This window comes from Netta rufina (assembly GCF_964035555.1).
Source record: "Netta rufina genome assembly, chromosome: 2".
NCBI lineage: Eukaryota > Metazoa > Chordata > Aves > Anseriformes > Anatidae > Netta > Netta rufina.
Window position 1 is genome coordinate 136,125,990 of NC_140124.1, and position 13,197 is coordinate 136,139,186.

The 13,197-nt window shown below is 37.1% G+C and overlaps 1 protein-coding gene across 1 annotated transcript in view; it reads left to right on the top strand.

Annotated features, from left to right (window-relative positions):
- Window positions 1-13,197, top strand: part of MATN2 (matrilin 2) — a gene marked incomplete at both ends in the record, with an annotated part of 57,821 nt that overhangs the window by 18,930 nt on the left and 25,694 nt on the right. Inside the window, 3 exons of the mRNA XM_084283081.1 lie at window positions 2,178-2,300; window positions 7,177-7,299; window positions 11,838-11,960. Of these exons, the coding sequence (XP_084139207.1) occupies window positions 2,178-2,300; window positions 7,177-7,299; window positions 11,838-11,960 (369 nt within the window). The remainder of the gene's footprint in view (window positions 1-2,177; window positions 2,301-7,176; window positions 7,300-11,837; window positions 11,961-13,197) is intronic.

The following is a 13,197-nucleotide window of genomic DNA, read 5'->3' on the forward strand; positions in this document are numbered from 1 at the left end:
CATGATATCACACAGGATATCCTATCATGTATGGTAGGATATCACGTACTTGTTCTGAGTAGGTTTGAGTTTCCTAAATGTAGAAAGGATGAGTCATTCAATGTGTATGTAGCCTACTTCTAATGGATATTTTTCCACGTCACCAAACTGTAAGCTAATTTTAGCAATAGTACTGGAAATCTAATATTGAGAGCCATCAAACTGACCATAAATGTTCTAGGATGCTGCAGATCATTGGTAAAGGAGGGAGGTGATGTGGTAGCAGTCTACCAAGGTCAGACCATTATTTCTGAAAAGTCCCCAGAGAGGTAACAGCATTCATGAGCAAAGGAGAATGAAGCTGGACAAACTGGACAGCTTATTTCTAGAGGGAAGCTGGAGAATGCTGATAGAAAAACTCCCAGTCTGTGACCATTTTAGTGACTTTCATTGGCTGCATTGGATTTTTTACACATGCAAAGAGACAGTATGTTCCTCACTGGACCTCTAAGTAAAATAAATCTTCATTATATTTATGTTTAGTGCAGTACATGGTCAACATACAACAGATGTATTTATCTAACTTCTGGATGCACTTGTCAACTTGTTCATGAACAAATAGTTTCCTTACATATACATGTTATCACTTGCTAAATTAAGCAGTACATAAAAGATGAATGTTATGACACTAAAGATATACTCCTTTCATTTTTCTGAACCTTTTTTTTTTTTTTTTTAATGTTGTGAGAGTACAGCATATCAGTATTCAGTTCTTAAAAGCCCTTAACCAAATGGCTTAAATCAGCAATGAATTAACAAGTTTGCTTCAGGCTGGAAAAGGGTGCATTTGTCTTTTGAATGGATGGCAGTTTTGTTCCATAATGCATTTCAGTGTTGCACTGATGGAGAAAAAAAATGCTATCTTGGTGATTTGTTGCCTTCCACATGAAAATCAAAATAAATAAATAAATAAATAAATAAATAAATAAATAAATAAATAAATAAATAAACTCGAGCATCTTCCAAAACAAAGCCAGGAAAAAAAATATTCCTTTGTTCAACTTAAAATATTCTTTATTTATGTCATTTAGCTGGCTTTGCATCCATGCAAAGGATGGAAATCATTAACATGGCTTTACATCCATGCAAAGGACGAAAACCTACTATAGCTCATTTTACCAACTCTCATCTAAATTGTCTAGAGAAGAGTGGTTTTGTCAGATAATGGCTGTTCTGTACTCATTACACTGTTTGTGTTATTTAATCTCTTTCATTCTTCTCTAGATATACTCAAATCTTATACACAAAGTAGTACAAAAGAGCAAATGTGGATGAAAAAATTATTGGTAGAGTTTATATTGGAACAAGAGAGTTAAACGACTGTTTATGCTGTTCATCATGCCGCATGATATGAAGCAGAGCACTATAAAAGAAAATTCATATTTGCTTGGCTAGTTTCCTTAAATGTGTTCCAAAAGCCTTTTTTTTGCAGCTGTAAATGATAATTATGTGTTGAGCAGTCTCCGGGCCTGATCCTGAACAACACAAAGTACTGTTTTTCAGAGGTTTCACTGATGAAACTTGGGGTTCTCAGAAAGCTTCAGTCTATTGTTAAGAAAGCCAAATGTGCTTCGTTAGACCAGGAACTGAACTGACCTCATTTGCTGTAGAAATTTTTCCCAAGAGGTTTTTTGCTTGGGAGGGGTAACTTGCGATGGTATGTTGCACAAAACTGAAAAATGATAAAACTCGGAAATGAAAGGCTTTTGGTGCCCTGTTTTCTTTTTCTTTTCCTTTCTATCCTTATCATAATTTATTAGGGTTGACTGTACACAAATTTAAAAAAAAAAAAAAAAAAAAAAAAGACACAAATACAAAAAAAGTTTTATTAAAAAAAAAAAAAAGAAGTACACCCATTAAGTTTTTCAGAGAAATATTCAGTCAAGCAAATCCACTAGACACCGGTGTCCCAGTAACTGTTGTTGCCTTCAGCTGAAGGAGTGAACTCCTCAGATTTGAGTTGTTGTTGCTGTTATAAAAGTTTCACTATGTAATAGAATATCAGCACATTCTGTGTGAAAATGAGCTCAACTCTAAAGAGCTGTTCATAGATTCCTGAAATTTATTTCCAATATGTAGTCTACCTGTACAGTATGGAAGGGCAAAGAACTTCATATTCGTGCAATTATGTCTTGTAGCTCAGGACCTTTGTGCTGTGGAGAAACACGCCTGTGAGCAGATTTGTGTGAACACACCTGGGTCTTACGTCTGTCAGTGTTACGAAGGGTATGAACTTGATGCAAATGGAAAGAACTGCATTGGTGAGTATGAGTTTAGCATTTGACACAAACCAAAGGAAAATTAAATGTAAATTAATGTCCAGTTTGGCCATAAACAACAATTGGAAAGTTGTTTTCTTCTATATGAGGGGTAGGAAAAATACATATTGACATGTATGTAGGCCTTTACTCATAAAAATGGTGACTGGGAAAAATTGTTCCAACTAATTTCACACAGAAAAATAACATCGCTATCTTGAAACTAAGCATCTAGTGTTTTATTTTAGATCCATGCAGGTGGCCAGCATGGCACTGGCATGTTATATATGGCCATTCAAAAACAAACAAAAACAGACAAACTTGGTAGTTCCTTTTCAGACAGAAATTAGACAAAGAAAACATGGGAGTGGACAATTTATTACAATTTCTCACTTGGTTTTGTGGTTATGCCAAGAGAACTTTCAAACTCTTTGAAAAGATGGCTTTAAGGAATGGTTGGTCCCCATTAAAAGAACCCACCCAATATGTGTCTTTAACTTTTACTATGGGTAGTACAGAAGCAAACATCAGGTCTAAGACAGCTCAAAACTGCAAGCATGGAAACACAGTACAACAATTTTTGGACAAAAACATACTTCCCTTTCTATTAGCATATAAGTATCTCACTTTTTACTTCTTCTCCATTTATACACAGTAAATATTTTTAAGATGATTCTGGTACATTAGGCTATTGCCCTTCTTATAAATGTTTAATCCCATACTACATTTCAGGAAAATGTTGTCTTCTGGAATTCACCACAAACATAATATAACCTGTCTCTTATTACAGAATCACACAGAATCACAGAATTTCTAGGTTGGAAGAGACCTCAAGATCATCGAGTCCAACCTCTGACCTAACGCTAACAGTCCCCACTAAACCATTACCTTCACAGTTATTATATTGCAGAATAATCCTATTTTGAGGTGCAAAATAGATGACAGTTTATGGAACTGAGCATTCTGCTTATAGTTTCTCATGGGACACACAAATGAGGTTTTGAAGTTTTTTAGACTTGGAATAATAAATGCATTTTTAAAGAACATTGACACTGTACTTCTCTCCAGAAATGTTTACCATACATGTAGCCTCTTGATCCTCATAGGAGTGTTTACAATCCTTAACATAATTTAGGATCAGCATAATTTGGGCACTAATATATCCCTTTAAGAACCTGCTTTCTCAAATTGAATTGTTTTGAAAATGCAGCTAAAAATGGTTACTTAAGCAAGAAGGCATTTTAGATGATATAGCCCAAATTTCTACATCTAACACTCCACAGAATTTCATCCAGTAACCTTAACCTAATCCTCATGACCTTCACAGTCAGACTTTTCTCTGCTATTGATATGTCTGTATCCAGAAAGAGAAAATCCATGACTTCTCTTAGCAGGCTTTTGCATCCCTACTTCTTTTTTACCATATATTTAATCTGAGATATTCATACCTAGTGTCATCAGCTGTTATTGCTATTTTGTTACATTCTCCTCCTCATTTCTGAAGGGCTAATTTCTCTAGTTAAGAATCAAAGGCAATGCTAATTGCTTTATTGACACACCTGTCAGCTGGTTACCTGGATGGCAATAATTAAATAAAAGCTCACAACCAGCAGCTTACAATGTATTCATTTAAAGTAATCATTGAATGGTGAAGTAGCCTGAGTGTTTGCAACACACTGGTTATGAACAGATTTTCAGATTAAACAATACTTGAAGCTATCTATTCAGTGATAATTGTGGTTAGCAGAGTACTACCATTTTGCCTTTTTTTAAATAGCTTTTCATGTTAACTGTCAGCCTTTCATATGAACAAAATCCTGCCAGTTATAAGTTTGGTGGCATTGAGCCCTTCTTCCAACATTATGCTGTCAAACACACAGCCCTCTCAATCTTGGTCCCGCTATCCCCATCTTCTTGGTGTTGCTGGCCATGGTGCCTTCTCTTCCCTGGCACTGGTGCTGAGCTGTCTCCATACTGCTGCAGCTGTTGGGTGTGGGCTCTTTTCTCCTGGCAGTGATTTGGCTGCTGGCACCTGTCTGCAGTCCTGGTACTGCTGCATTTTTTGGCTGTGTTCTACTTTTTAACAAGTCTTCCATAAGCTTTCTCTTCTCCTACCCCACACTGTTTTTCATTCTCCTTATGCCTTTACTCATTCTGCCACGTTTTCTTCCTAGGCTTTCTTCTACCCTTCTCCTTAATATAATCATTTCTCCTAAAAAAAATGAAAAAATATATAAATATCATAGTAGTAAACCAGCAATATTAGAGAAAGGTAACCTGTGCTGCTCACAGATCTCAGAGGGAAACATGAGCACCTAGGGTGTGAAACTGGTAACTAGATGTAAAAGATACTTCTAATCACTTAGCAACTAATTCCAAGGAAGAAAAACATGGTGGAACAAACAGGGAGATGACAACTGAATTCATTGCTTGCTTGCTTAAAAATATCATTAATTCAGAATTAATTAGAAGAGTTTCATATTGAAATAGGCGTGGGCTAAAATTTAAAGTTCACATTCTGATGTCTATCCCATGACTCTTGTGACAATAAGGAAGTATAAAAATAATAAAACTTAACATAAATGAAGAAAATATTATTTTGCTTTGGTCTTATACAGATGTTATGTATTTTCTGCAGGATTGCAGTGCTTCAGTATAAGAAATGTAGATTTATCATTCTTTTCAGTCGTTTCAGGAAGATTTAAGTCCTCCAGCAACTTACTTGCTGATTGACATGCTTTCCTATCTAAGGATTGACATAACTTTCCTATCTAAGAAAGTACCACCAAAATGAAACATGAAGCTGAAAGTGAAATTAAATTGTAGGTAGATTACTAATGCCAGTCTGCAAGGATAAGCCTGCATGGAATAAGGGACTGGGGGAGGGAGCAGAAATAAATAATACATATCTCCGAAAGCAACTGTCAAGAGAATATTCTGACTTCCTAACTGTCAGTGGAAAAGCACTATTTAAATTGATATGCTCATTATTGGTAGAGGCCAACAAACCTACTTCTATGAGTAAGAGGTTCCCAGAATTAATATATGTGAAGCAAAGCAAGCCTGGTAAAATCAGTGTCTTGTATGAATTATTTATTTTGAGGTATTTCTTTTTTTTTTTCCCTTTTGTGTTCACAGTACATTACCAGCTGCATAGGCCTAAGAAGGCACAGTCCTTCCCCAGAAGGGATTGTCATCTGAAAGTGCTTGGGGTGATAGTTACTCAGATGTTGATAGTAAAGCATTCTAAGACCTGTTGAACCATTCAGTTGTCTCTCAACTTCATAATAATTAGCTGGGCAGTTACAGATGTTGTGGTAGAAGTGCATGTTCATTAGGGTTTAAATGTAGAGAAGGAGGTGACTTTATGGAGGGATTTAAATAGGCTATTTCCCAGGTATGATGCTGTATAGAAAGAAATTGTATGTTCTTTGACTTATTTATTATGGTGTATTTAAAAACACTTGAAAATGTGCATGTGGTTAGAACTAATTTAAGGGGAAAGCTGACTAATTATATGACACATTATATCCTTGAAAAATATATTCAGCAAATACATTTTTATATGAAGCTATTCAGTGTGGAAACAGGAATGTACTTGCCAGGAAAATGGTCTCACATGGTAGACAGTAAGTAATCTAATTTGACTTCATTCAACACATTTATTCCTAAGAATAAATCTTTCTAAAAAAGCTCTTTCAAGGTCACTAAATGGATTATCTGCTTCCCTGACCAGACTTTGACTAAATAGCTTAGCACACCTGAGTGTGCATTATTTGCAAATGGAAGGCTATTAAAGAAAAAAAATGTTTTAATTAAAACAAACTTACAGCCTCTTAAAAACAGTTTGGGAGTATCCACAATATAGAGCAATAAAAAAAAATAAAAAAATTAGTCAGTTGGCAAAGATGGGGAAGCTGTCTCATTAAATGTCTGTAAAGCTGGGCACATTGCTGTCTTCTGCAGAATGAGTTAGGTAAACTTGTCTAATGTGGGCCTGGAAGCTTTTGGGGGGTTAGAACACCTGCCTTGTGACTTGTCTTTGATTTCTTCTAGGGCTTTCTGTGTAAAGAAACAGATCAAACTGCAAAGAAATAAAATCATATAATTTATTTCACTCCTTTAGCACTTTTAAATGGGCTCGTCTCAGTAAACTCTGAAGTGTTATATTATTACCTTTTTGGCAATCTATCTTGCAAATACAGATTTGTGTGATAGGTGACCAGACTTATGAAATACGTGACTAGACTAACTATGATGTTTGATTTCTCTCACACAAAAGGCATTATATAAGCAAAATATCAGTGGTGAAAATCAGCTGAAGCTGTCAGATTTCATAGCTGCACTTGATTTCTACAGGATGATTCTGGAGCAAGGTAGGGGGGATAAATGTACCGTGACAGCCTTCAGTGTAGGAGGTATTGCCATAGGTTTCCTATGCATTTGGGCTACTGGAACAAGTAATGATAACTAATACAGCTGAGGGAATTAAGGAAAAGCAGAACAGTTCCAGGACTGGACTGGGAGAGACAGAAGACAAAACTAAATCAAATAAACTTTGCTTTGCCCTGGTCTCTGAACAGAGTTGCTGACTGAGTCATGGTTTTCAGATCGGAGAGAACACATTCAGAAGGTTCCTGACAATAAGTGAGTTGATAAATGTTCACAGGATAGGAGAAACAATCTGGGACTCAAATGAATGTGATGTACCAACTAGTAATTACACTGCTTTTTGCAGAAAGGTTCTTCAGGAGAAAAATTATGTCAGCTTTCCCTTTTTTTCTTGTAACTACTGTGTGTAGCTAGTACCATAATCTCTATGTGTAATAGTTCTAATTTTGTTTTTCTGATTATATATGTTGCTCTTGTTCTTTTGCAGTTGTAGACTACTGTGTTGTGGATAACCAGGGTTGCCAACATGAATGTGTTAACACTGAGGACTCCTATTACTGTAGATGCTACCCAGGGTTCATTTTAAATCCAGACAAAAGAACTTGCAGAAGTAAGTAGCGATAAGCTTTAATTATGCACAGTATGTACTCTTTCTGTCCAGTTCTCAGCAGTAATTCTCCCACTGTGCCTGGGAACACTGAATAATATGTTAGGTATAGAAAATGTTGGAGTGCCGTTGAATCCAAAAGTCATAAAAGCAATGAGAGTTGTTTTTGGAGGTAGTTTGGATTTTAGGGAGAGAGAGTAGGTGGAGGGGCCCCTTCTATAAACAGGAAGCATTTAACATGAGACCAGGCTCCTTTTTCAATAGTAAAAGCCAAAAGCTTTGTCTTGCGTATTCTCTTTGATTATCCAGATATTTCATTTAGAATATCATCCCCCTAGCTGGATAAACAAACTGGTTTGTACATGACAATTTATAATCATCTTGGTTTGTAAGACAACCTAAAATTAAACAGAGTGAGTAGTTCCACAATCAGAGGAAACACTGCAGCCTATTTTGCTATGGATTTTCCTCAATAGAGAGTTCTTTGATACTTGTGCCAAAGCTCTGGGAAGATCAGTAGCCTCTATAAAGTTTCGATGTTTCCACCAGCTTATAATAACTTCAGAGGTTTCCTTGTTTGTCAAACTTGATTGACACTGAACTAACAAGTTCAAAAGTTACCAGAGCTGGGGGGGATATAAAGCGGAAGAGAACTAACAGACCAGAAAATACTCTTGCTAAAGCTTCCCTTAATTGGGAAAATAAGCTAAAACCTCTGTAGTATGTAATGTCATAACTCACTTCAGGAAATGTGAAGGGAAAACTTTAATGTATGCTCCTGGTTACCTTTTTTCATAAATGCAGACCTTGGTAATGAAACTTTAGTGTTGCAGCTGTAAGCAGACAAAACCCTTTAGTTTTTAGGTGAGTGAAACTGCTGATGCCATTGATGAATATAGTCCATATTGTCTAATAAAGTGAACAAACATTATTTCTGTAGCACTGCATTTCTGTGTTTTTTTTTAAAGGCTTGGGGGCATTTCAACATTTATTGAAAGAGATGAAGTTAACCTATTGACTACAGTGCATATTATGCTTGTTATGTCACTTAATTTTAACATTTAGAAAGAAAGCATCTAATTCAGACGGCACATCTGACCTTATGATCCAGGGAAAGAGACATACCCCCAAGCAGTTCTTCTTGCTGAACTTCAGAAGACTTCTGTTTGTCCAGTTGTGAAGTTTATCAAGGTTCCTCTGTACTGCTGTTTACTTTCAGATAATGTCCCTAATTTAATGTCACCCACAGACTTGCTGAAAGTATACTGATGGAGTATTGCAATGGATGGCTACAAACCATTCAGAAAGCATAGGCTAGGAAGGAGAGGCAGGAGGTTAGCCCTCTATGTTAAGGGGGTGTTTTGATTGTCTACAGCTGAAAAATGGTAATGACAGGGTTGAGTATTTATGGGTAAGAATCAAAGGGAAGGCCAATGAGGCAGATGTCATAGTGGGAGTCCACTATAAACCACCCAGCCAAGCTGAAGAGGCAGATGCAACGTTCTATAAGCAACTGGGAGGATTCTTGTAGTTGCTAGTGCTTGTTACGGTGGGGAGCTTCAACTTATTGGAAGTCTGCTGGAAATCCAACACAGCAGAGAGGAAGCAGTCTTAAGAGTGTGTGGAAGATAACTTCCTGACACAGTTGGCAGTGAGCCAACAAGCACTCTGCTGGATTTTTCGCTTGTTAACTGAGAAGGACTTGTTGGTGATGTGAAGGTTGGAGGCCATCATGAGCTTATATCCAAGATGATCATGAATTAGAGTTTTCAACTCTTGCAAAAGTAAGGAGGAAGGTTAGCAGAACTGCCACCCTGGGCTTCCAGAAGGCAGACTTTGGCCTTTTAAGGCAGTCCTGAAGGGCAAAGGAGTCCAAGAAGGCTGGACACTCTTCAAGAAGGTAATGTTGAAAGTGCAGGAGCAGGCTGTCGCCACATGCTGAAAGATGTGCTGGTACAGAAGAAGATTGGTCTGGCCGAAGAGAGCTGTGGCTAGAGCTCAGGAAGAAAAAGGGTGTTTATGACCTTTGGAAGAAGGGACGGGCCACTCAGGAGGACTACAACAGTATCATGAGGCTGTGCAGGGAGAAAACTAGAAGAGCCAAAGCCCAGTTTGAGCTCAGTCTGGCTATTGCTGTTAAAGACAATAAAAATGTTTTTATAAATACATAAACAAGAAAAGGGAGGACTCAGAAGAATATCCATTCTTTATTGGGTATGGAAGGTGAAACATAGTGACAAGAAATGTGGGAAAGGCTGAGGTACTTAATGCCTTCTTCTGCAAGACCAGTTGTTCTCTGGGTACCCAGTTCCCTGAGCTGGTAGGTAGGGACAGGGAGCAGAATGAAGTTCTCATCATCCAGGAAGAAATTGTTAGCAACCTGCTGAACCATGTAGACATAGACAAGTCAATGGGACCAGATGGGATCCACCCGAGGGTACGGAGGGAGCTGGTGGGAGTGCTCACCAAGCTGCTTTCCATCATTTATCAGTAGTCCTGGATATCAGGGGAGGTCCCAGTCAAGTGGGGGCTCGCAAATGTGATGTCCATCTACAAAAAGGGTTGGAAGGAGGATCCAGGCCTGTCAGTCTACTCCTGGTGGCAAGGAAGCTCCTGGAGCAGATTATCTTGAATGCCATCACAGCACTACCAGGGCAACTAGGAGATCAGGGCCAGTCAACATGGGTCTATCAAAGATCAGATTTGTTAATTTGTTAAGCAGGTCCTGCTTAACAAATCTGATCTCCTTCTACAGCAACGTGACATGCTCAGCGGATGAGGGAAAGGCTGTGGATATGGTCTGGCTAGATTTCAGTAAGGCTTTTGATACCATTTTCTACAGCTCAAACACTTGCTAAGCCACTTTACCTTACACTTGACATCTTCTGAGCCTTGCTAATAAAATAAATCATAAAGAAAAGAACAGGGTAGATTTTGATGCTAACGAAGTTGAGACATGAGAGCTCTTCAGAGCAAAAGTGTGTTCTAGTTCCCATATGTTATGAATCACACTGCCTTTGAGTTCACATAAACAACATGAAGGAACAAATTTCAGAACACGGGATTTAAAATGTTTGTAAATTAAAACTTTTAGCATAAATTTCTACATGTTTGGCCTATGTACTGAATCTCAGTGACAGTTGCCAACTAGCCAAGACTCACATCCATGCCAGACCAGATCACTGTATCAGTAAGCAGGCCTGGGCCAAGGGCTCCAGTTTCCAAGATCTTGTGATTATCAAAGAACTGTGGCTTTCTGCTCAAGAACAGAAAGTAAGCTTCAATGCTCAAGGCTACAAAAAAAAAAAAAAAAAAAAAAAAAAAAAAAAGGTTTGAAAATGTAAATGTTATCAGTACAGTCTTACATGTCTTACATGTAAGACAGTCTTGCATGTCTTACAAATTTTCTCTGGGAATTACTCCAAATTTCTCAGAATGAAATAAAAGGAAAATGGCTCGTTAGGGGAATCCTGCCAACACCAGCAGAGTTCTCTACGTGTGGCAGAAAGAGAAGAGGGCAGTAAATTTAGATTGTCAGTGAGGAAGGTAGAGGTAATTCCCAGATGCGGAGTTAACTGTTAAGAGGACTTTTGCCCCTATTGCTGCTTGGTCTATTATTAGTGAAGGTTTTCATCACATATAAAGGCCTGATTGCATTAGGTTACCACATGTACTAGAAAAGACAGTTCCTGCTTCAGGAAGTTAATTATCTCTTGCAATAATAATTAACCACTGAATTTTGGTTTTCAGGTTGTTTAATGAAGTGTTCAAAAGTGCCGGATGTTATTAAAAATGTAACTTATTTGATTTCTGACGCATCTATCTATTTTTAGCAGTGAAGAAGGATTAAGACTGTTCTTTCCCTACAATAAATTAGTGAATTCCACTAGTATACAGCTAAGCGATGGCCAGACATCACATCTAAGTGAATGTCAGGTTCTTTGACTTAATTCATAGTACTTAGTGCTACAGGGTAAATATCCCAGTGCTTACTGCAGAATTACTTTCCCTTCTCAGGTACTTTGTACAAAAGTAGCAGCTGTTTCTAGAGTTTGCTCAACTTTCCTTTGATGAGCATTTTAAATGGAAGAGCCATGTAGCAAGCGCTTAAGGCTTTTAAAAACACTGATGCTCTTGATGACCTGGTTGTCCCGTTTTGATCTGATGAATAGCATTCAGAAGCTTGGTTGTGTATTTATTACAGATCATATCAAACTTGCTCTGAGTAAAATAAATAGGCAATTTTGATGCGGCAGTGTATAGCTGTGAAATGTTGAGAAATATTTAAGGTTTTAACTTCTGTACTGCACGTAGTACATGTCTTCTCCAAGAATTCATTAAGAATACATATCAGGTCTACCTTAGTATAACAGATTATTTGTCAGAAAGGTAAATCTTATTTTCACAGTTTGAAACAATATGGTAAAAGTTCTAAATGGTACACAAGGAAAAAAAATAAAGAAAAGAAAATGACGTAATTTTTTTTTCTAACTTATATCTGAGGAATTATATTTCTCACTGACGCAATTTTTTCCATTTAGGACCAGACTATTGCGCTCTTCAGGACCATGGCTGTGAACAGGAATGTGTTAATACAGATGATTCCTATTTTTGTCAATGCCAAGAAGGGTTTAGACTTAATCCAGATAAGAAAACATGCAAAAGTGAGTAATCCTTTGGACATAATGAAGTTCATCTGCTTTTATTTCTTAAACCAGCTGTGAATGGTTTCCTTTCTGAAAGGATGAAATTTTTCTCTATTATAAAGGTTGAAACAAATCTTTCTTTATAAACTTGAATTTTAACTGGCACTGTCTTATTGGAAAAATATATAGTTTGCTGTTTCATAGACTAGGTTGTATATTACACATTTTTTAAGAGATTCAGGAAAACTTAAGGCATAATACAGAAACCACAATGGCTTAAAACCAAAAAGTTTGTTTCTTATTTTATGACTTTCTGACATTGTCCTGTAGTTGCACAATTTTTTTTTCTTTTTTAATTTTTACCTTGCTTTGCTGCTAAGTTGCATTAGCCAAGGACAGATGTATTTCATTAGTTTTGAGAAAGTAACGGATTGGTAATGTAGTTATGAGAAGCAACTTAAAATCACACATGAAACCCATACAGTTTCCTTCAAACTGTATCAACAGCCTCAGCAATGTTAGGGTTCCAAACCAGTTGTACATGTTATTTCCTTCACAAAGCCTTTTGTGTTACAGCTCTTCCTGAGTTGGGGTCCAGAAACTCAGCAAGTTTTCAGTGTAATGCTGTTAATAAAGAACTATCTTGACCTGGTGACTCAGTTCTAGTGGGGGAGGAATTGTGCTGATACTTTATGAGTAGGAATATTGATTAGAGCAACATAATTATATTTCTAGACCCTCATAAAATTTATCTGTTTTTACAACTATGTCTTCTTTCAGTCTTAAAGATGTTTTCTCATCAAGCATCATTATATACACTGTGCTGTTTTTACAGCAATCCATACTACTCTGGCTTTTAGTATCTGTATCGTATTTTAATACATTCAGGGTTTTATAGAATGGATGTACCTTGGTGAGCATAGGAGTAAAAGAACTATAATGCCTGGAATACTTATTGCCAATGATTTAATTTAGAATTAAAGACAAATCATAACTCTCATTTTGGATACTTTTCCTTAACCTTAGGGGACTCTGGATTTGGCTGTAAATCTGGTGACATTTTCAGGATTGAGCTCCCATTCCAAAACTTGTTATAACAAATCTCATGTGAGATAAACTTGTAAAGTAGAACATTTGCATATATGCCCTTTTTATAAATCAGGAAGAATACTGGTGACCAGCACCAGGCATTCCTCCTCCACCATGCACCATGTTTCATAAACTGTAATGACTACAGGAGTGGGGGTATGGAGTC